Genomic DNA, 25,811 nt, shown 5'->3' on the forward strand with positions numbered 1-25,811 from the left:
TTGGGGAGAACAGGGAGAAGTGAGAGCTGAACAGGGAAAAGTGGGAGCAAAGCAAGACATGCAGTATATATATATATATATATATATATATATATATATATATATATATATATATATATATATATATATATATATATATATATATATATATATATGTATGTATGTATGTATATTTGTTTCTCTTATTTGAATTATGCTCTCTATTTCCCAGTATGCATATTTGCATTTAACATTGTATCTATTATTATAAACACATTTGGTGCATGTTTAAAAACTATCATATTCGTATGCAGTGTATTTTGGCAAGATAACTTAAAAGAAAACAGAAGCTATACATTGTAATACATTTTAACTGAGTAACTAGATGTAATTTCAATTTCAAATGCTTAATCAACTACACTTAATCAAGAATTTTTCTTTTTACTTTCTGAAAGTTCACTATGAAATGGCAGTTGAAAGATTTAAAAATGTGTTTGAAACATCTCCTGTACCATGTACATGAGATCAAATGAACGTGTCTTTCAGATCATACTATTCATCCTAATTTCTTTGTTGCCGATAAAACTTGACCGTAACTTCATCGATAGCACACTGAAGAATTAAAGCCAGTATATAAGTAAACTAAACCCCCTTTTTCAACCAAATTGATGCAGACAACATTCAAGTGCATCTTTTTTTTTAGACGGAGTTTTCTTGATGCAACCACTCACTTAATAGCATTGTTACAACAGTACATTGATAGGATTGCAAATATAAGGTATTATTATTTGTCTATGTACTTGTAATAATGTTACACATTGGTTAAATAATAATTACTTTGCTGGGTTTGTTTTTCTAATTATTTTCACAAAAATGAGTGTACTCGGAATACAACTATGACCAAACAGCATCTCTCGAATTCCACAACATAGCATCGTCCTGTATTTTTCTGAACTACATAATTGTATTTTAAAGCTAATCTTCAATAGCCTAATATTTAGACTCTGTTTTCTATGAATTATTTTTTTTCCTGAATATATTTGCCCAATGGTGTTCGAAAAGAGATAAATAAAGTGGTACTTCCCAGACTCAGCGATGTCTGCCATTATTTATTATTTCCCATTTCAGGTACACTTACGGTTACAAACTGATTTTTATGAAGAAAATAATGTACATGTGGCAGTTGAAATATTCATGTTACCATTCTATTCTTAAAACACAAATTTTGCTATTTACTTAAGTTTAAGTTTTGAAACATAAGTTTGTATGTTTTTATCATCAAAAGATAACTTGCAGAACTCAGGCAGTGATACTGATAGTTGCTGACTTACTCAGGAAAGGGTTAATGGTCAATCAGCTATTTAAACATATGCCTGTGAACGTGCAGGAGTTTGTTGGCACAATTGATATCAACACCAACTATTTCATGGCTTGAAGCCTGCATTCTGCCTTGAGCTATAACATAATACTGGAACTAACCTGGCTGAGGCAACGGAGCATCTCAAAAGTAGGGTTATTCAATCTAAGGCAAGGGAGCATCTCAAAAGTAGGGTTATTCAATGTTCCTCTAGAAAATTACAGGGCAAAGTCATTTTTGCTTTTCTACGAGAGGAAAGCAAAGTTTACATTTTTTGGCAACTTAGTCACCCTCTTTGCCTGGTAGCATGACCCCTGGTGTGTTTAGAAAAGGTAAATTGGCTTCTGTTCAATTCTTTTATTTGCAGTTTTTGCTGGTGTCAAAAATTCATGTGCATTCCCAATTTAGTTTAAACAGTGTAGCCCAAGAATTTTACATCATGATCATTGGAAAGCAGACTACTGACCTGTAAAGGCATTTTACATTTTTTAATTATTATCAGAAATCTGAACAAACTTATGCCTTGACTTGATGAGAGGCACACCTTTAAGCTTTTCTTGGAGAATATAAATTTATCTTAATGTCACAAAGGAAAAGTAGTCCTCCGAAGATCTAGAAAGTTGAATTCCAAATGACAACCACAGCTGTTTAAATTAAAGAACAGAACAGAAAACTCTGACTCGGAAATGCAAACCACATACTTAGACCTTAAGCAGTAATATTGGGACACGCTGAACATGTTCACAGCAAAAATATGCACATCTTTGAGCCAGCTAGATTCTGATGCAATAGGACCTACAGCATGTGTACTTTAAGGAACTTATTATTATCTTACAGGGTGGGTGGGTTGGAGTTAGGATTTTTTTTTTTACTGGGATATGTTTTTGTTTTCTTTCATTAAAAGATTTTTTTTTTAATTTGAAGCCAAATTAATTTGGAGCAAAATCTTTTTTTAAATCGGAGAAAGACAGTTGTTTTTAAGTATCCTGTTCTCCCAATTAAATGGTTTGTCCCAAAGAGAGACTTAATTTTAGTGGATGTTCTACTAAAATTAAAGCAGTGACCATTGTCAGCAGTTATAAAATACTGAAAAAAATTTAGCATCAAACGAAGATGTCACTCTTTGCTCATTTATAATACACAAAACCATCTGACATTGCGAGATGTATTTAACAGCCCAATTATAATCCAGCAGTTAACAGCAGAAGCTTGTTAATTGTTCACATTTAAATTGAATTAAATTTCTTACTGCAATAAAAATGATGTGGAGAAAATTGTCGTGATTCCAAGACTAATTCCTCTCTCCCTCTGTGATAATTAAGTTGCAATCAAAGATTTATAGATTTTATTTTCTAACAAAGGAGTAACTTCTTGCACCATCATTTATAGTTTGCTCGCTTGAATTTAATTGTTTTGACATAAATTGTACGATCTTTAAAACTTGCAAATCTCAATATAAAAAATCAAAATCTCCCATGGTAAGTAAGTAACTGGTTTATTTTGTGTACTTATTTATTGGAAATTGTGTAGCTATATAAGCTCTGTACTGAGTCATTGTTGGTAGTACTATTTTAATTTTTGTGTTTCCTATGCAAAGAAATATTTAAAATGCCTTTTGTAGGGACACCCCATAGTAGGTGAATCAGCCAACCATCTCCACTTGCCTCAGAACCTGTAATTGTCCACACTTTTAGATGGGGGGAAAGGGGATACATGGTAGGTTGCCTGTATGACCTGGCCTTGAATTTATGTGTTGCTGTGTCATACAATCCCAAACCATATCAAACCAAACATACATCAAATCATGTATACATTTTCAATTTTGCAAATGAAAAAAAATCAGTCCCATGTCTTGGATTGTTTTATATAGATTTTATCAAGTTTTTAAGCACAGTCATTTAGTTTTCTGTCTTTGGTAATTTTGCATAAAGCTTTTCTCTCTCTCTCTCTCTCCATGAAATTTGAGGATTCAGTTGACATTTAGCTGATAATAAAATAAAGTCTTGATATTTTTTCTCTCATGATGCTAGGGCAAAATGCACCTCATCCTTTAGCCCCATGATCCTTTTACCATTTGTTCTCATTATCTCATTTATTCCCATGGTTTACTTTTTAATTAACCCCAATAATGATTAATTTAAAATTATGACATTCACTTTTTGATGTAATTGGTATTCTTTCAGCAAATATTTGGTGACCATTCACAGCATATTCTCTCTCCCAATGTTGTATATGGAGCCTTTCATTTACTTTTTTAACAAAAAAAGATACCTGTGTACATATTTTCATGTACATTTAGTTATGAATTTCTTCACCCACAGTGGGACTTTATTGTCAATGCATCTGTTTCAGATCGACATGCTTGTGAAGAAAACCATGTTGTACTAATTTGATGACATATTTTTTAAAATAGTGGCTGCATATGGAGCTTTCTGTCAAATATATGGTATTTATATAATTTTTTAATTTTCATTTGACACATAGCTGATGAAAATATCACTAATTGAAGTTATATCATTTTTTTATGATTTTGAAATGGAATTGAGATACCTGTTTAGCCTCCTATCATTACTCCTTTTAATTGGCTTTTGGCAATTGCTCACATCCTATCTCCCCCTTCTGTCTCTGACAATTAATACATTTATTACTGAGATACTTCTTACATAATTTTGTCAGGCGGCTTTCATTCTGCATTCAGGTTTTTCACATGATTAGTGATACAGGTCTTGCAAGCTTTTCCATGTAATGATTTTAGCAACTTTATTCTAAATATATCATGTTTTAATAATCAAAGAATTGCATTTATTATTCATAAATATTTAATAATAAAGAAATTGTTAGTGGTTCCATTAATGTTGTACTTTTAAAGAAAACTCATGAAAATGAGCAGTTTCACCCATTGTATAATGTTAATAAAGGTTGCACATTATTGTATAATGTTGAGGTTTTCTAAATTTAGTTTTTGTTATGAATTTATAAAGGCAACAATTTAGATAACTCAGTTCCCAACCATGTTCTTTCTCTCTCTCTCTCTCTGACCGCTCCAGTGGCTTAGTGGTTAGAGCATCAACCTCGGATGAGGAAGGTAGTGGGTTCGATCCCTGGCCGAGTCATACCAAAGACTTACAAAAATGGTACTAACAGCTGCCTCACTTGGCACTCAGCATTAAGAGGTTAGTGTTAGGACTGGTCGGCCTGGTGTTAGGATAATGTGACTGGGTGGGACATTCATGCTACATGTCTGCAGTATGATGTCCCGGTGCTAGACATCGCTATACACTGCAGACATCGTAGCGATATGACTGAAAAATTGTTAAAGCTATGTTGAAAATCCAAATCACACACACACTCTCTCTCTTAGTGAAGCTCTTTAGGGCATGCTTGATAAGTAAGTTATGCCCACTTTATTAATACCATGTTTCTTCATAGTGGTTGCTGGATGTGACTGCATGAAAATATGGTATGCATTGTTTTTCTTTATGTGAAGCCATGGCAACTACATCAGGCATTTTGGATGAGTGTGGATGGACTTTTCTTAATCCTTTTCATGTTCACTCCACCTCCACCATGTTGTTTGGAGAAATGAGAAGTAAAATGAGCTGTAATATAGATTATAAATAACATTATGAATTTAATTGTAGTGCACTGTCATATGATAGGTATTAAGGAATGAATTGAATCATACTGCAGGGCCACGAGTGGCCAAGTGGTCTAAAGTGCTCTTCATTATGGATCACTGCCATCTCACCTCTGTCTGCATGGGTTCGAGTCTCAGATTCAGCCAATGTGGGTATGTGAGAAAGCTTGCCAGTAGCTTCTCGTGGGCCGGTGGTTCTTTCTGGGGTTTTCCCGTGTTCTTCCTCCACCATTACTACTGGCTGCCATGTATAGCCTATCATGTGCTGAAAAATGGCGTTAAACCCTACAACAACTACAAAAGAATCATACTGCACTGTCATATGATAGATATTAAGGAATGAATTGAATTGTAGTGCACAGTCATATGATAGGTATTAAGGAATGAATTGAATTGTAGTGCACAGTCATATGATAGGTATTAAGGAATGAACTGAATTGTAGCACAGTGTCATGTTATATTAGGGAATGAACTGAATTGTAGTGTACTGTCATATGATAGGTATTAAGGGATGAACTGAATTGTAGTGCACTGTCATATGATAGGTATTAAGGAATGAACTGAATTGTAGTGCATTGTCATGTGATATTAGGGAATAAACTGAATTGTAGTGCACTGTCATATGATAGGTATTAACACATTAACCCCTGGAGGTTTTTGCCATTTTTGCCTGAAAATCGAGTAGGAAACACATTTTGAAAGCTGTTTCTGAATAGACTCGAAAACACGAAATCCCCAGTCATCTTTCAATAACATACTGCCTGGTTGTGTTAGAAACATCATTTTTCATTGGCTATTTGACTCGTGCATGAGCAGAAGGCTAAAAGTTGGACTTCTTTTTTCTTTTCTTTTTTTTTCTAAGCGGAGCCATTATTTTTGTATGGAGACCACTCTTTATTCCAAATGCCCATCTTATCCTACTTTTTGCAAAGGCTTATCTGTCTGTTTGCAGTTCATACCGGTTTGCCTTAGATCTGAGATCAAAAAGTCTAAAATCCGAGCACAAAATCAGATTCCAACCACGTGCAAATTTTGCATTAAAAAAAGGTCGGGTCCGAAAAATGAGGTTTTTCTATCTGTATTTTGTAGTGCAACTAGATATTCCAGATTATTTGGTATCATTGTAGAGCTACATCTGTCTACCTTTCTATAATACCACCCACTTTAGTGTATCATGCATGACCATGACGCTACAGAGCTCGGCAGTAGGCTACTACCTCCTGCCCCATAAAGTCGTCGCTAGGGGTTATTGTATTAAGGAATGAATTGAATCATACTGGAATGTCTTATGATAGATATTAAGGAATGAATTTAATTGTAGTGCATTGTCATGTGATATTAGGGAATGAACTGAATTGTAGTGCACTATCATATGATAGCTATTAAGGAATGAATTGAATCATACTGGAATGTCTTATAATAGGTATTAAGGAATGAATTTAATTGTAGTGCACTGTCATATGATAGATATTAAGGATTGAACTGAATTGTAGTGCACTGTCATATGATAGATATTAAGGATTGAACTGAATTGTAGTGCACTGTCATATGATAGATATTAAGGAATGAATTGAATCATACTGCAATGTCTTATGATAGATATTAAGGAATGAGTTGAAAATTGTAGTGCACTGTCATATGATAGATATTAAGGAATGAATTGTAGTGTACTGTCATTTGATAAACATTAAGGATAGCAAAAAGGCCTTAATTACTATCAGGGATGACTGCTGTAATAATCAGCTGCCATTTTGACCTTGCTGGGAATTATCTTGCTCATACAAAAACTTACATTTAAATGCAATAAGTATTCAGATTCTCCAAGATGGCCACAGGGAGGTGACAAGACAACAGACAACTCCATTTTCATTGTGAAGGATATATATTCTTTCCTTTTTTTTATATACTTACTGTTGGATATTTCACAATACATGCTTTACATTACTGCTAATGATGGATACACACATTTTACACCTTGAATGCTTTTATTGAGCACCAGGTCTGAGATTAATTTCGAATGATACATTATATTCTTGGAGTCACATAGGTCTAAATTTTTTGACAATGTCTTGTAAACTGATATTTATATGACATTCTATGTCAGTGATTTTGACTGGCCAACATTGCATTAGGACATTTGTCCTAGTTATGCCTCACTTAAGAGTGGACAATTTTTGTATGGTGATAATATTCTACTTAAAACATAGCAATAAATGGTAAGCATCGTGAAGTGTGAATTCCTCTTCATACCTAAAATATATCAGAGAAAACAAAAACAGTTTAAAGACAATGAGAGACTAATACTCGAGCCAAGGAAACATCAGATGCAGTAAATATTTTTATTTTATTTGATGTTCCTCACACCTGAAGAGCATCTTGAAAATTGAAGTTAAAATCAAGCAACATGTCTGGGAACTCTTTAGAGTCTGTTCTTAAAGATGTGAGGATTAAGTTCTGTGCACTGAATACCGACATTGGTCATTGCCCCAGGAATCAAGGTTGTTTGAGAGAAAACTGATTGGACTCGAATAAAAAGCTCCAATGGATGTCGTCAGTTCTGTCTCCAGAAAGCTTAGAAAGAAGAAAAAAAACACCAGTACAGATATGTACTTCATTAAAGTTAATCCAGTTTTTATAGGAATTGAATCACTTATCAACAGGTAAGCTAATTAAAATCTGCAGTAATCAGGTAATTAAAAATACTTATTATACACTAAAATACTGTTAATTTTATTTAGCATTAAATAATTGGATTTACTAATTTGAGTTTTCAAAAAATGCAATTTTTGTAATAAATAGTATTAACACACTGTATCTAATGATTAATCAAACTTATTTCTTTGAAGTGTTCGCTATTGTTTTATTTAATGTCTTGTCTGATGTGATAGTGGTCTGGGTGCAACTTGCAACCTCACAGTCCATGAATTTGTCTCTCAAGTCTGTCAGGTTGCTGTTGAAGTTCAACTCATAGCTGCCTGGTTTGTTGATCAGTCTTGTACTGAGTCTGTTTGGTGCAGTTGAAGTTACACCTCATAGCAGCATGGTTTTTTCATCAATCTTGTTAGATTCTTGGTACAGTGATACAGATTGACCTAAAACAGTATGATTCTGATTTATATTTGGGAGGTATCAAAGTAAACATAAAACTAGGGACTCAGAATTATAATTTTGCTTTGAATGGTACAAATTATTTCAAAAATATATTTACACTGCTACTTAGGAAAAACAGGCCATAAAATTACATAGATATGTCATTTAGCTAATATGACTTTTATTTCAGATAACATTAGGTTATTGCAAGTAGAAACAGTGCATGTCCATTTACTAGGGTAATGTCTAGGTTTTTTCCTGTAAGAAGCTTAGCTTTGTCACATGGAATGTCATTTAGAATATGCTTATAAACATTGCAATGTCAGTTTGTATCAGGAGAGGAAAATGGAAATCCTTCGTACAAACTTTACTGAGAAACTGATTTAGATATATTCCCATTACCCACAGTTACGAATATATTTTGACTTAATATATATTTCCATTATCCACAACCATGATTATATTTTGACTAAGATTTATTACCGTTACCCACAACCATGACTACATTTTGACTAAGATATATTACTATTACCCACAACCATGACTACATTTTGTCTAAGATATATTGCCATTACCCACAACCATGATTATATTTTGACTAAGATTTATTACCGTTACCCACAACCATGACTACATTTTGACTAAGATATATTACTATTACCCACAACCATGACTACATTTTGTCTAAGATATATTACCATTACCCACAACCATGACTACATTTTGACTAAGATATATTACTATTACCCACAACCATTACTATATTTTGACTAAGATATATTACCATTACCCACAACCATGACTACATTTTGACTAAGATATATTACTATTACCCACAACCATTACTACATTTTGACTAAGATATATTACTGTTAGCCACAACCATGACTACATTTTGTCTAAGATATATTACCATTACCCACAACCATGACTACATTTTGACTAAGATATATTACCATTACCTACAACCATGACTACATTTTGACTAAGATATATTACTATTACCCACAACCATGACTACATTTTGTCTAAGATATATTGCCATTACCCACAACCATTACTATATTTTGACTAAGATATATTACTATTACTCACAACCATGACTACATTTTGACTAAGATATATTACTATTACCCACAACCATGACTACATTTTGTCTAAGATATATTGCCATTACCCACAACCATTACTATATTTTGACTAAGATATATTACCATTACCCACAACCATGACTACATTTTGACTAAGATATATTACTATTACCCACAACCATGACTACATTTTGTCTAAGATATATTGCCATTACCCACAACCATTACTATATTTTGACTAAGATATATTACTATTACTCACAACCATGACTACATTTTGTCTAAGATATATTGCCATTACCCACAACCATTACTATATTTTGACTAAGATTTATTACCGTTACCCACAACCATGACTACATTTTGACTAAGATATATTACCATTACCCACAACCATGACTATATTTTGACTAAGATATATTACCATTACCCACAACCATGACTACATTTTGACTAAGATATATTACCATTACCCACAACCATGACTACATTTTGACTAAGATATATTACTATTACCCACAACCATGACTACATTTTGTCTAAGATATATTGCCATTACCCACAACCATTACTATATTTTGACTAAGATTTATTACCGTTACCCACAACCATGACTACATTTTGACTAAGATATATTACCATTACCCACAACCATGACTATATTTTGACTAAGATATATTACCATTACCCACAACCATGACTACATTTTGACTAAGATATATTACCATTACCCACAACCATGACTACATTTTGACTAAGATATATTACCATTACCTACAACCATGATTACATTTTGACTTTAGATTTATTACCATTACCCACAACCATGATTACATTTTGACTGATTTATTACCATTAGCCACAACCATGATTATATTTTGATGTTAGATATATCACCATTACCCACAACATGATTATATTTTGACTTTAAATTGTCAGAATTTTTTTAATTACTCAGACAGACCCCACTTGTCATTTTGAATTTAACTCAGACAGACTTCACATGTCATTTAAATTTAACTCAGACAGACCCCATATGTCATTTAAATTTAACTCGGGACAGACCCCACTTATTATTTAAATTTAACGTGGTCAGACCCCACTTGTCATTTAAATTTAACTCGGACAGACCCCACTTTCATTTAAATTTAACTCCAACAGATCCCACTTGTCATTTAAATTTAACTTGGACAGACATCACTTGTCATTTAAAATTGAACTCAGATAGACATCACTTGTCATTTAAAATTTAACTTGGATAGACTTCACATGTCATTTAAATTTAACTCAGACAGACCCCATATGTGATTTAAATTTAACTCGGACAGACCCCACTTATCATTTAAATTTAACATGGTCAGACCCCACTTGTCATTTAAAATTGAACTTGGATAGACATCACTTATCATTTGAATTTAACTCGTACAGCCCCCAGTTGTCATTTAAATTTAACTCGGACAGATCCCACTTGTCATTTAAATTTAACTCTGACTGACCCCACTTATCATTTTCTGACAGTTTAAACCTATCCCTCACTTCAATCCCAGTGTCTTCTTTGGGTAATTTTCTCCTGTATTTTTTTCCAGGAGTTCATCCACCATCAGTGCAGAGAGGCCTGTGGTCAAGACAACCATTGATGAGGAAGAACTTAGAAAGTTTGCCCTTCTGTCTCAGCAGTGGTGGGATGAACAAGGGGAATTCGAAGCTCTCCATGCACTCAACCAACTCAGAATTCCTTTTGTGAGAGATGGTCTCCTGAACCAGCGAGGTATCCCTCCCCTAGATATTACACAGCCACTAGCTGGCTTCTCAGTCCTGGATGTTGGGAGTGGAGGAGGCCTGCTGGCAGAGGTGAATACAGTAGAATCTGTATCTAATGGCTTGTTATAAATGTGCTTTTTAATGTCCTAATCACAAGTCTGGTATCATAATTCTTTTCTGATCTCTGTTGAAAATGCATCCATCCTGGGGTACCTTGTTAGCATAATTACAGACATCCTACCTTATATACTTCATTTTAAGATGAGTACAGCTGTGAACTGCACACTCAGAACTGCCGTCGCTTATATTTGCCGGCAGATGTGGATCTGTGGAGTGTGCTAAGAGTAATCAGTAGAACATACAACATTGACCTGGATATGCATGCACATTATTATACATGCTAACCAATACACTTTTAGTGTAATCATTATGCTTTTTGTCACCTAATTGCATCTTACATTATGGGGGGCTGAGTGGTCTAAAGCGCTCTCCGTTAAGGATCACTGCCATCTCACCTCTGTCTGTGTGGGTTCGAGTCCAGGATTCGGCTAACGTGGGTATGTGAGAAAGCTCGCCAGTAGTTTCTCGTGGGTCGGTGGTTTTTCCCGGGGTTTTCCCAGGTTCTTCCTCCACCATTAATACTGGCCACCATGCATAGCCTATCATGTGCTGAAATATGGCGTTAAACCCCACAACAACAACAACAACAACATCTTACATTCACCTGTATATGGGTTATGCTTTTCTGGTTCATTGAAAAATGAAATTAAAGCAATATAAAGTTGTTTGGTATTTTTATCATCATCTTTTTAATCTCATTCATCATATAAATTTGAGAATATTCTTAACAGAAGGCTGCTGTATAAGAGTACATTTATCCACTAAGGCATACATGTGTTTCCCTTATTTTCTATTTATAACAACTGTATCTGACACAGTTTAAAAAAAACATGGGTTTCTTTGATGTGAAACTGACTGACAAATTCATTATATTGATAATATAGTATGTTACCAGACCAGTCTGTACTTTTAAAGATAAAGCTGCAGATGTTAAGTGAAACTGGCATGAACAGTGTGACTTGTGGATGTTCTGTGACTGAAAAACATTAGAACAGATGGATCTTTGAAAACTTCAAAATGTGTTTAATCAGAAATAGGATAAATCAACACCATTTTACAAATTTGAAAAGAAGAATACGAGAGTGATGAATTATTAGTGGTCAGTTCTATTATTATTGCATGTCTAACGATGAAATAAAAAGAAACAGTTATCTCATCTAGAAATAGAATCATTTACTCAGAGACAAAAGTAAATGGCTTAATTCAATGAAGACATATGGGAATTAACTGTACAAACAAAGCATGTTAACCTGAAGCACTTGGACTGAGCACATCATCATGCTCATTGCAGAATTTCACAATCATTCAATGAAGCTAGTTGTAGTTAGTGTAGAGTATAAATAATTTCTTAGAATGTATTTGGATTGTATATTGGTTCTAATCCACATTGATTTATCTCATTTTTGACAAAAAAATTTGATCAGTTCCAGAATCAGGTTAATAGCCAAAACCTTTTGTAAAATTCATGTAGTGTAATGTAATTTTGGCATGTAATATATAGGTTATTCTTTATATGCCCAGATTACATTTTTGGGGCCACTTATATTGGCAATAATTGTACTTCTCAGAATATGCATGCTATGGAAGATCAGAATCTTCGTTGTTTGCAGTTTGACTTGACTTGTAAATGAGCATATAAGGTACTCAATTTTTTTTATTGAAATTCTTAGACATATTTGCAAGGTGAAGAGCGGTGCATTTCTGGTGTGAAATCATGGATGACTTGTAACAAGCTGCAGATGAATGATGATAAAACTGAGGCCATTCTGATTACAACACAAAGACTTTCTCATTCACATCCGTTACCTCAAACAATAAATATCAGCAACACCAACATTAAATTCACACAGTCAGTACGAAACCTAGGTGTTATTCTGGACAGTACTCTCACATTGCACCAACATGTCATGAACATATAAAAGGCTGCATATCTTGAGCTGAGACGCATCAGCGCCCTTCGCTAATATCTTTCATTGATGCCACTAAAACACTTGTATATTCATTTGTACTTTCAAGACTGGACTATTGTAACTCAATTCTGTCTGGTTCATCTCACTATCTACTCCAGAAACTTCAAAAAGTTCAAAACACAGCTGCTTGGATCATACTTAGAGTACCACGATCAGAGCACATCTCCCCACTGCTCTGTACCCTACACTGGCTATCCATTCAATCCAGAATCAAACACAAAATTTGTTTTCTGTGCTACGTTTCACTGATGAACTCCAGTCCAACATACCTATCTGATCTCACCCATGTGTACACACCAGCAAGATACTTACACTCCTCTTTGACAATTGTATACTAATTATTCCCACTATGAAAATGAAGTCATGTGTACAACGTTCGTTTGCATACCAGGGCCCAGCAACATGGAATGAATTCCCCACGGAAGTTAGACACAAAGACTCAGTGATCGCATTCAAGAGTGCTCTTAAAACTCACTTATTTTGACTGCAAGAACAAACTTAAAGACCTAATAATGTTTCCTACCTGAAATATTTTCAGCATGTTTTTTATGTTTTCTAATTTTATGGTGTTTGTTTTTTGTAATCGTATCATTATGTTTTTTATGTTACAGGTATTGTCTAATGTTGTAAAGCACTTAGAGCTTCTAAAGAGTAGGTGCTATACAAAGTCCTCATTATTATTATTATTATTATTATTATTATTATATGTACCTGACATGATAAGGTTTTAATTCCATTTAAGTAATTTTTACTACATGTTTGTCATTTGTAAATATTTTAAAAGAAAAATAAGGTTGTAGTTCTTTCAGAAACATGATTACAGCAATTTTTGGCTTTCTTCAGTGTATTAATAGTTAAACCTGCTATGAGTGACCTCTGCTGTGAGCGACCACCTGTCATTTCTGACCACAATCGCAATGCATGGATCAATTTTATTATATAAACGCTCTGTCAGGAGCGACCACCTGCTGAACATGTCTGGCTACCATGATGTCTTCCCAAAATATGCATTTGACACTACAGTGAACTTCCACGTCACAAAAATGGGGATAAAACTCCACTGACGTTTATTTAATCCCCATAAACACACATACCTTTCTAATGTATAAAAAAAACAATTGGCTACAGGGATCTGAAATTTTGTAGTAGTTTATATTTTTGTTGTAGACCAGACTAATTGTAAATTATTCCAGCACTTAGCCTGGTTCCTGTCCTTATCATAGCTACCACCCATATGTATGAGTAGGACCAAGTATCCAGCTCTTCGAATGGCTGTATTACGACCTTTATGTTTTATTTGACCACTTTGGTTTTTACCAACATTGTAATATGTGTTTGAAACGTGGGGTGTTAGTATGTGTATTTAAAATGTTCAAATAAGTTTCTTTCAGTATTTTCTTTGATTGAACAAAAAATGCTTAAAACATTCTTGTATTGGGAGAGTTGGGTCATTATGTTGAATCAAGTCAGCAACCCAAATGCTTGCTATCTTATGTTGAATCAAGTCTAGCAATCCAAATGCTTGCTGTCATATGTTGAATCAAGTCTAGCAACCCAAACGCTTTCTATCATGTGTTGAATCAAGTCTAGCAATCCAAATGCTTGCTGTCATATGTTGAATCAAGTCTAGCAACCCAAATGCTTGCTGTCATAAGTAAAAAATCAATATGAAAATAACATTCAGGTGTTTAAGAAGATAAGAATTCTTTATTTCAGACTAACAAGTCCATACCTCTAAATTAAATTATATATATGTATATAAAGTAAAAACATTGTAAACATAAAATAACATATATCTTATGTACAAGTATACAGATACATCTACAACAATTAATTGTGCCATGCATTGTTAAGAATGACATTAAATGGCACATTTAAAGAGTAATTTGTTCCATCTACTAATAATATGAGAATTTATATGAATGTCATAGTTCCAAAGAGATTTCAATATACAGTTCTTACTATTAGATATTCTTGTCAAAATTGAGAATACATACTTTCTCATTACTTCATTAAAACAGTACATTATAATTTACAAACATGTTGGAGGCACTGTTCCACCTAGGAAGACCTAATAGAAAACAAAGACTATTATTATAACCAATAACTAGTGTTCTTTTCATACAGTCATTAAAGTTTGTCCACAGAGGAGCACAATACATAGCGCAACAATAAGATTTAAATAATCTAATTTGATATTCAGTGAACGGTTCTTAAAGTTACATAGAAGCATGTTTGTTTGAGTACACAAAAATCGATAATGTCTCATATCTTCATTATCCAACCGATTGGATTTCAAAATATGACCCAAATACGTATAACTGTTGACATACGTAAGAGCATTGCCGTTAAGATGTACAGGGGGAGGAGATGATAATTTGAAAGAAGTTGGCTGAAAGACTATGCATACTGATTATTTTCTATATTATTGATGATATCATTCTCAAATGCGTATTGTTCGCATATCTTTAATAATTTCCTTAAACCTGTGATAGAAGGACTTATCAATGACATATCATCAGCAAAACTAAAATTGTTAAGAAATAACACATTTGGTGGCAGATGTAAACCCATGTAAAACTGACCAAGCTTACGATTTAACTCGTCTATATACAGTATATATATATATATTAAATAACAAAGGGGAAATAATACCCCCTGCCTCACCCCATTGGTTACATGGAAAGCACTGGATATTACACTTCCGCATCCCACACAGTACAACTGTTTGCCATACCAGTTAACTAAAATATGAACTATGTAGATAGGTATTTTAATATCAATCAACGTTTTAAAGAGTGTCCAGTGATTGACCCTATCAAATGCCTTGCTAGCGTCTAAAAAGCATGTAAATACTGGGCTGCCATGATCTAACTAATAGCTGACAGTTTCCTTAAAGACATGTATGCATAAATCTGTTGGATGCTGCTTTTTAAAATCAAACTGATTATTGGAGATTGTGACTTCACATCTTTGCAGTATGATGCATTCAAATATTTTTGAAATAACAGTCGTAAGAGCTATCAGTCTGTAGTTATTTTTGTCCACCAGGTTACCAATTTTACTCTGAGACTTTTTTATATTATACTGTATATGTTATTGTACAGGTTGTAGGGTCTGAAGGCATGCTTTTATCTTGAACAAATGCTTACCTATACTCACTCACTCACTCACTCAAAAAAAGTATGAATGAGATAGAATTAGCTTCTAAACAAAATCGTTTGTTACATTGTACTTTTCAGCCACTTGCAAGGCTGGGGGCATTTGTGGTTGGCATTGATGCAGTTGGGGAAAACATAAAGATTGCTCAGATCCACTTACAACAGGATCACAAGATTGCAGGGAAGGTCAAATATATTGAGGCTACTGCTGAGGAGATGGTGGTGACAGAAGAAGAGACTTTTGATGCTGTTGTAGCATCAGAAGTAGCTGAACATGTCACAGATCTTGCACATTTTATTGAGAGCTGCTGTAGACTGGTTAAGGTGAGGTGACAGCTCCGAAATCATATATTCATAGACTTTTTAAGAGTGTACACACCTCAGGCATTCAAGGTATAGTTTAAACTATACTGTAAACAATGGCATGGATATTACGATACATAGATGTCTTATTGTTCTTATTCTTATGATTTATTTTTCTAGATATATAAGACATATGATTTGTATAGACTTAGTGCTTGTACATATCCTGTGCATACATAGTGTGGTCCTTGTCTAAACTATCAAGACTGTACTGTACATATCCTGAGTGTTCATAGTGTGGTCCTTGTCTACACTATCAAGGCTGTACATATCCTGTGCATACATAGTGTGGTCCTTGTCTAAACTATCAAGACTGTACTGTACATATCCTGAGTGTTCATAGTGTGGTCCTTGTCTACACTGTCAAGGCTGTACATATCCTGTGCATACATAGTGTGGTCCTTGTCTAAACTATCAAGACTGTACTGTACATATCCTGAGTGTTCATAGTGTGATCCTTGTCTACACTATCAAGACTGTACATATCCTGTGCATTCATAGTTTGGTCCTTGTCCAAACTATCAAGACTGTATTGTACATACCCTGAGTGGCCATAGTGTTGTCCTTGCCTAAACTATCAAGACTGTACTGTACATATCCTGTGCATTCATAGATGGTCCTTGTTAAACTATCAAGACTATACTGTACATACACTGAGTGAACATAGTGTTGTCCTTGCCTAAACTATCAAGACTGTACTGTACATATCCTGAGTGTTCATAGTGTGGTCCTTGTCTACACTATCAAGACTGTACATATCCTGTGCATTCATAGTTTGGTCCTTGCCTAAACTATCAAGACTGTACTGTACATATTATGTGCATTCATAGAGTGGTCCTTGGCTAAACTATGAGGACTGTACATACCCTGAGTGTTTATAGTATTGTCATTGTCTAAGCTATGCAGGGCTGTGAATTCTTCACAGATCCATGGATTTATTCTTCCCCAGGGTCATTTTTTAGATTTGGGGGAGTGAGACATTAGTCCACAAAGACAACGACATAATCATTCGTCAGCAATTTAGACAACTTGTAGCCTGGCCGAAAATGACTGAAATATCAGATTGCTATTATTAACCAATCATGTGTGTTTAGTGACATTCCACTAATCAAAGTACGTTATGCATTTATATTTGTGAGAGAAAAAATAAATCTGAAAAAGAAGGCGACGCAAGAAAATTTTGTGATTTTAAACACATTGAAAATGAGTATTTTAATGAAAATTGCAGAATGTAAAGTGAAGAAAATTGACAAAGACGTGAATAATAAACTTTCCGTCAAATGGTTTGAACGTTTTTATAGAATTGAAGACGGGTTTAGATGAACTGGTATCGGTTAAACTAGATGAACTTTTGTCAGGTGTGGCTTACCAGGACAGGCATTATTCAATTTGTATGCAAACAAATAAATTACTGCAGTCACGGTTCAGTTGCTCTTAAAGATCACGTCGATCAACAAAATGTGTCACTTTTAAAACAGAAAAGCTCACACTACAGTATTGACATGTTTAAGCAGTTCAGTGATGAACCCGACCATTTTAAGAAGTTACTGCCGTAATTCATGTTAATTTTCATACCCTTTAATTTTTCGTACACCATCAAGCCATAAAAATAATAATTAATTAATTCTATCATATTTTTTCGTACACAAAATTTAATATTTTTTCGGTCATCCTATTATTTTTCGTACATAAAACAATCTTCTGTGAAGATTTACTTTTGCCAGTGTGATAAAAAAAAAAGTACGGCCCTTTAAATTTTACAGCCTAGAATAAGAGATAAAATCATTGTTTTAGTTGCATTTTTATTTTTTATTTATCCATTATTTTTATTTCGTTTTGTTAAGACTGAAGACATGTTCCCATTTCAAACAGATTCAAAAATATACCAAAGTTCGATTTAGGTACATCAAATGACCAGGGTATTATTTTGCTAAGCAAGTTATGAGTAATAACTAACTTTGGGCATGTTCTTAACTGAGGCACAAGTCGTGAATTCATTTTCAACTGGTTGAGATATTTTGAAGAAGGAGTGTGTCACCAAACATGAATCCAGGCGGGGTAAGTAATACATGTATGTTAATTTTGCTCATTGATCTTTACTTTTGCCATCAATACCATGTTACGACTCCAGTGTCTTAATCTACGCAACAAGAAATAGCAAAACAAACAAGTTTTGCATAATTGAAAACAATTTATTTCTCAAAATACAGAAGTGAAAGAATTAAATTAACTTACAGCATGGTGAATGAATTCTTGTTTCCTTAAAAGTCCTTTCAATTCCAATAATTACAAGAAATCCGAAAAATGCCCCTTCTGTGTTGAAGTTTCAAATGTACAGAAAGATTTCCAAAGAATTCACCAATTATAAGTGTGTAGAAAGCCCGTTGCTCAGCTTACTCAGAAAGGGCAACTGTTCACTGAGAATCTATTCACATTCATTTTATTGACCTTCTTCGTCTTTTGTATCGGCAAGAAAATATAATGATTGATGTATTTGTTCTGTTGTTGTCATTACAATATATATTGCTATTCATCAACAGCTGGACAGCGTCGTTCATGAGCGCTCGTGATTATGTCAGTCAGTGTAACAAAGCAAAGTGCACATTTGAAAATAAGTTCAAAAGCCATTTGAGTTTATTTATCCAGTAAAAATAATAATATCTCAATACAGGAAGACGCGAAGACCACAGACCATTTGGCAATTAATCTTATTGGCTCAATATAGTAATGCAGTAAAAAACTATAAAAACCCAGTTACTTTTAATCATAAATGCAAAAGTCATTGACTCCGTGAGTTCGAGTTATATATACTGGTAGTTAATATCTTCAAAGATCTTGGTCTGTTCATGCTTGGGCATGTCTTCATTATTAAGTTTCTTCAGATAACATGCTATGTTTATAATACAAAAACATTTGTATATACACGTTGCTTTGTTGTTTTCTCTCTCTCTTAAAATCATTTGCCCTTTTTTCAACTGGCTTCAGAACAAGTATCAGTAAATTAATATTTTTCTTGAGCTAATAGACTTGTCGTACTCATTTTCAATACCCCATGGGTAGCCTCATTTCCCTACATAGAGCCTCCTTAATTTGATCTGTAGAGGTGAATCTGGTCTTCAATCCAGTATTTACTGGAAAAGACCAAGCTAAAGGTCAAGCGTATTTAATTAGCATGTATATTACCTCTGCATAGCCATGTGGCACAGTGACAGTGGATCTCATAATTACAACCAAAACGATTTACTTATTCAGGTTTTAATTACCAATGGAATATAATAGTGCCCTTGTAGTGTTTACATAAAGAATAACACAACTGACAGGTAACTGAACAATAAAGATTATTTTCTTATTTCTCTCTCTCTCTCTCATAATAACAGAAGCAGAAGGAGACCGATTTTGTACATTAGTTTTGTACCTTAGATTGTTGAGTGTCGTGTGTTCCACAGGCCTTGTCAGGTATGATCCCTTTATTTTTCATACACGGTAATTACCACAAAATGATAATTATTTATTTTGCATATAATTTTTCGTACATTGAAATTAATAATTATTTTTTTGTGTACGAAAAATAACATGAAATACGATATTACCAGTACTTCTGACACTGCAGCAGCAACTGTCACATTCCAACATATTGTTCTAATGTGTGATAGGATAGCAAATGCTGAGGTATGTAATTCTGAGTCAGTTTTAGGAGTTTTAAATAAAAAAATTGCAAGAGCTGTCGGGGGGATTGCCCCCCTTGCCCCCTACTAGGGCATTGCCCTGGACTTAAAAGGGTGCCTATATGTCTCCCACGACTCATGACGTATATTTTTCCAATTTTCTTCATCAATGCTGTTCACAGCCCTGGCTATGAAGATTGTAAATATCGTGAGTGTACACTGTGTAGTCTTTGGCTCATCAATGCAGACTGTACATATCCCAAGTCATCACTGTGTAGTCCTTGGCTCATCAATGCAGACTGTACATATCCCAAGTCATCACTGTGTAGTCCTAAGCTCATCATTGCAGACTGTACATATCCCAAGTCATCACTGTGTAGTCCTAACCTCATCATTGCAGAGTGTACATATCCCAAGTCATCACTGTGTAGTCCTAAGCTCATCATTGCAGACTGTACATATCCCAAGTCATCACTGTGTAGTCCTAAGCTCATCAATGCAGACTGTACATATCCCAAGTCATCACTGTGTAGTCCTTGGCATAACAATGAAGACTGTACATATCCCAAGTCGTCACTGTGTAGTCCCTGTCATAACTTTGAAGACTGTAATCATCCTGAGTGTTTGAAGTGTCATTCTTAATTAACTATGAAAACTGTAAATATCACTAGTGTTTACTGTGTAGTTCTTGGATTAACTATGAGCCTGTGCTTATATTTACTTTGGGCATGTTTAAATTATGAGTCTAAGTTAGTTCTCAAGAGAGAATGATAATTATTTTAAATCATTAAATAGAATTTGGTTTCTTTTCATTGAAAGTTAAGTTTTGACAGCAAATTTATAATGCTTCCAGATGTTTGTGGATTTGGTTCAGTTATATTTGTGGCAGTGTGTCATTGAAACTTATTATAGGATAATTGCGAGAATGTGGCAGTGATATTTTTGGATTTGATTCATTTATATTTGTCATTGTATCTGTGTGTGATTGATACTTCTCATAGGATATTTGTGACATTGTAGCAGTGTATCGTTGATACTTATTGGAGAATATTTGTGACAATATAGTAGTGATATTTGTGCACTTGGTTTAGTTATATCTGTGGCAATGTGTCATTGATGCTTATTGTAGGGTATTTGTGATATGGCAATGATATTTGTGCACTTGGTTTAGTTATATTTGTGGCAATGTGTCATTGATGCTTATTGTAGGGTATTTGTGATATGGCAATGATATTTGTGCACTTGGTTTAGTTATATTTGTGGCAGTGTGTCAATGATACTTATCGTAGGATAATTGTGACAATGTGGCAATGATATTTGTGCACTTGGTTTAGTTATATTTGTGGCAGTGTGTCATTGATACTTATCATAGGATAATTGTGACAATGTGGCAATGATATTTGTGCACTTGGTTTAGATATATTTGTGGCAATGTGGCAGTGTCATTGATACTTATTGTAGGATAATTGTGGCAATGTTGCAGTGTGTCATTGATACGTATCGTAGGATAATTGTGGCAATGTGACAGTGTATCATTGATACTTATCGTAGGATAATTGTGGCAGTGTGTCATTGATACTTATCATAGGAAATATATGGCAGCAATATGTCATTGATACTTATTGTAGGATATTTGTTGCAGTGTGTCATTTATATTTATCATAGGATATTTGTGGCAGTGTGTCATTGATAATTATTGTAGGATATTTGTGGCAATGTAACATTGATATTCCAGACAATTAATTTATCATTATTGCCCTCAATTAATCCACAAATACTATTATTGTTCTCAGTTAATCCACAAATACTATTATTGTTCTCAGTTAATCCACAAATACTATTATTGTTCTCAGTTAATCCACAAATACTATTATTGTTCTCAGTTAATCTGCAAATACCAGCATGTTTTGTAACACATTAAAGAAGACTAAAGGATTCTTAAAAGTTTTTATACTAAGCATCACTTCCATACATGAGCATCTTTTCATTGTTTCTATTAGTATTATGGTTCCCGTGAGTCAGGAAAAAAAGTTTTTGGAAAATGGAAAGGTCTTGGAGCTATAGGCTGAGTCATGAGACTTTGGCATTTCACCTGCTAGTTAGAGAAACGTTAGAGAATTTTCAATTTGAAATCACTAGATTTGTTTTGTATTAAGCTGAGAAATCTATCTTTTACAGATGATAAAAAGTTATTTACCACTTAACTATTTCACAGTGCATTCATTCTTCCTCTGTTGGCTACTCTGCACAAATTGGAGAAGTACAACTGATAGTTACATTGAAACTATCCGCAACCTTAAAAAGGCACAGCAAGAATTATCCTAGATTTACCATTTGATACATGATTAAAAACGGTATTCTTTGAAAATAAAATGGCTGAAATATGAAGACAGATTGGATTGTATGGAGGGCATTTTATCACATAATAGCAAAGTTAAAACTGGTTTAAACCAGGTATGATGGTAGCCACCTAGTGGGTAGAAAGGGGAATTTGACTTTAAGAGTTTCTTCCTATTGTCTATATAATTTATAGACACGTTTTTCTGTCTTACTGATAGGGCTGGATTTGGAGGTAGCAAGGAAAGTTATCCTAATGTAATGTTATCAGGAATGTATTTGATGGAGAAATCCAAATGTGCTCTAAACAAAATCATTTGACCACTATCTTAAAAGACAGTTTTCAGTGCAGATGATTTGCTTTTATTTTATGTCTTTAAGCATGCTTTATTATTATATATTTTTAGGTATTTTCAATAGTTGATGTTGAGGGGCTCGGGGAGAATTATGTAACTAAAGTACCCTGATAAAATAAAGTATTATTATTACATGTATAGATAATATTATGAATTTTCTTTCTTAAACATTTCAGCCAGGGGGCTCAATTTTCATCACCACACTGAACAAGACACAAGCCTCCTACTTTCTGGGTGTGTTGATGGCAGAGAGAGTTCTCCATCTATTGCCTGCTAGAACCCATGACTGGATCAAGTTCATCCCACCAGATGACCTTCAGTATTTACTAGATAAAAGTAAATCTCTATAATTTTAAAATATATTTATAATTTTAAGTGAGTTGTACAAGTTTTCATACTTATCTCAAATAGCAGTGCACATATCTAGTGAATGTTGCTCATTCTCAGAACTGAACAAACTTGGCTGGCATTTGTCAGTATGATGTTTTGTGTAAGTTAATTTACTATGAAATTTTATATTTCCAGATGGTTTTGTGACAAGACTTGTGCATGGAATGTTCTATAACTTCCTTGGTAAAAAATGGTCCTGGATTCAGAACACCAGTATCAACTATGCAGTTCACGCAGTGAAGATTGACAGTTCAAAATCCCGAACTACTTCAGAAAGCAAATTTAAAAATGATTCCAGCAGTACATGACCATTTTATGGAGATCTGTGAAAGGACAAGTCCACCTTACTCTGTTAATAAGTATTTATAAATTTGTATATGTGTGCTTTGGAACAGTTGTCATAAGTGATGATTGGTACATTGTTACTTGTGGTAATATCTAAAAGTTAAAGACCATGATGAAATTATAACAGTTAAAATTACTGTGGAAGACTCAGTTTTAATACTTTAGAAAAGTGTATTTCAGTTCAAATGTTACTCTTTATTTTGATTTAAATAAAAAATAAAACTGCTTTGTATGCAAGATCATGGTATTAAATGTTATATTTGTTATAGAGCTTTCTGCTTGTTCATGTAACCCAGGTTTTCCCCATTATGATTGATTCTGATTGTTAACATTCCTGCTTGAAATTACTTATTTTGTCAAACTTTTTCCTGTGAGTTTCATTTTCCAGTTCAGAAATTGCAAACTAGTGTTCATAACTATGATCTGTCACCTGATGATTTTCATTGTTTGCCAACAGGATGTCACTTCATCAGCAGTTACTGTACATTAAACTGGTTCAGTTGTGCAACAGAACCTTTTAATTGCTTGTTGTTATCTTTCTAAAGGTGGTAAAAATCTCAATAAATCTTCCCCAACTCAGGGTTGAGGCCCTGGATGGCCGATTGGTCTAATAAGCTCGGCTTTACAGATCACCAACATCTCACCTATGTCTGTGTTGGTTCAGTCTCTGGCTCAGCTAGCATGGGTATGTGATAAAGCTTGCCAGTAACTTACTCTGGGTTGGAGGTTCTTCCCTGGATTTTTCTGGGCTCTTCCTCCTAGATATACTGGCTGTCATGTATAGCCTATCATGTGATGAAAAATGGAATTAAATACTCAAAACAACTCAGGGTCAAAGGAGACTAGTTGTAAAAGTATTGGTAAATAATTCAGAATTGTGTTCAGCATGTGACATAGCAAGTTTGCTTTTCTGAAAGTTGAACATATTAACTTTTTCTCATAATTGCTGTTTTGGTGTGATTTAACAAGGACTATAATCAGTCAGATGTTTACTGCTGTGTAAATTAACGTTTTTGTTACATTTCTTCAGAATGTGCTTTTTTCTTTACTGTGATAGGTGAATATTAGCATTTCTAACATAGTGGTGCTCATAAGGTTGAGGAGCTAGAAAATTAGATAAAATAATTTAAGAGGATTAACTACATTTTGTTTTTGGAATAACAGAAGGAAAATATTTTTTTGATTGTTCTAGGAAAACATTCTTTGAACCAAGGGAAGGTACTCTTCATTATGAAGAAGTCACCCGTACGTGCAATTTAGAATTTTGGTATGATTTCATATAAACTCTAAGTAATTAGAGACCCTGGCATATAATTTTCAAAAACTGCCCTCTCTGGGTACCCAGTATTTGTAACTGGAGCAGTCCTTATAAAACGTACTAACTTTCTCTGACCCTTCTTTTAAGGATTCATGCAAACAAATATATTTTCTTTGATTGATTTAACTTAGGTTTTTTTTTATAAAATGGAAAGAGGTATTCATCTTGTGAAAAAATAGTACAACACTTACTCACTGTACTGCCAGTGATGTCTGTACATGTTGCACAACACTATCTGTACTGCCAGTGATGTCTGTACATATTGTACAACACTTACTATCTGTGCTGCCAATTATGCCTGTACATGTTGAACATTATCTGTACTGCCAATGATGTCTGAACATGTTCTACAACACTTACTATCTGTACTGCCAATGATGCATGTACATGTACAGCTGTGTATTGCCACTGATGTCTACATTTTGTACACCACTTACTATCTGTACTGCCAATGGTATCTATCAGCTTACATGTTGTCAGACATTTACTATCTGTACTGCCAGTGATGTCTGACTGATGGCTTACATGTCAGACATTTACTATCTGTATGGCCAATGATGTCTGACTGATGGCTTACATGTTGTACACCACTTACTATCTGTACTGCCAATGATATCTGTCAGCTTACATGTTGCCAGACATTTACTATCTGTATGGCCAATGATGTCTGACTGATGGCTTACATGTTGTACACCACTTACTATCCGTACTGCCAATGGTATCTATCAGCTTACATGTTGTCAGACATTTACTATCTGTACTGCCAATGATGTCTGACTGATGGCTTACATGTTGTACACCACTTACTATCTGTACTTCCAATTATATCTATCAGCTTACATATTGTCAGACATTTACTATCTGTACTGCC

General features: G+C 34.1%; 1 protein-coding gene across 2 annotated transcripts in view; it reads left to right on the forward strand.

Annotated features, from left to right (window-relative positions):
• Positions 1–23,888, forward strand: part of LOC149786137 (ubiquinone biosynthesis O-methyltransferase, mitochondrial-like) — a 30,250-nt gene extending 6,362 nt beyond the window's left edge. For both annotated transcript variants that reach the window (XM_089976472.1, XM_089976471.1), the window contains exons 2-5: positions 10,741–11,005; positions 16,248–16,490; positions 23,064–23,223; positions 23,413–23,888. In XM_089976472.1, coding sequence (XP_089832598.1) covers positions 10,741–11,005; positions 16,248–16,490; positions 23,064–23,223; positions 23,413–23,585 — 841 coding nt within the window. In that variant the 3' untranslated portion in view covers positions 23,586–23,888. The remainder of the gene's footprint in view (positions 1–10,740; positions 11,006–16,247; positions 16,491–23,063; positions 23,224–23,412) is intronic.
• The last annotated feature ends 1,923 nt before the right edge of the window (positions 23,889–25,811 follow it).

Source organism: Sinohyriopsis cumingii, chromosome 12 (assembly GCF_028554795.1).
Source record: "Sinohyriopsis cumingii isolate HCF-2022 chromosome 12, ASM2855479v2, whole genome shotgun sequence".
NCBI classification, from domain to species: Eukaryota; Metazoa; Mollusca; class Bivalvia; order Unionida; family Unionidae; genus Sinohyriopsis; species Sinohyriopsis cumingii.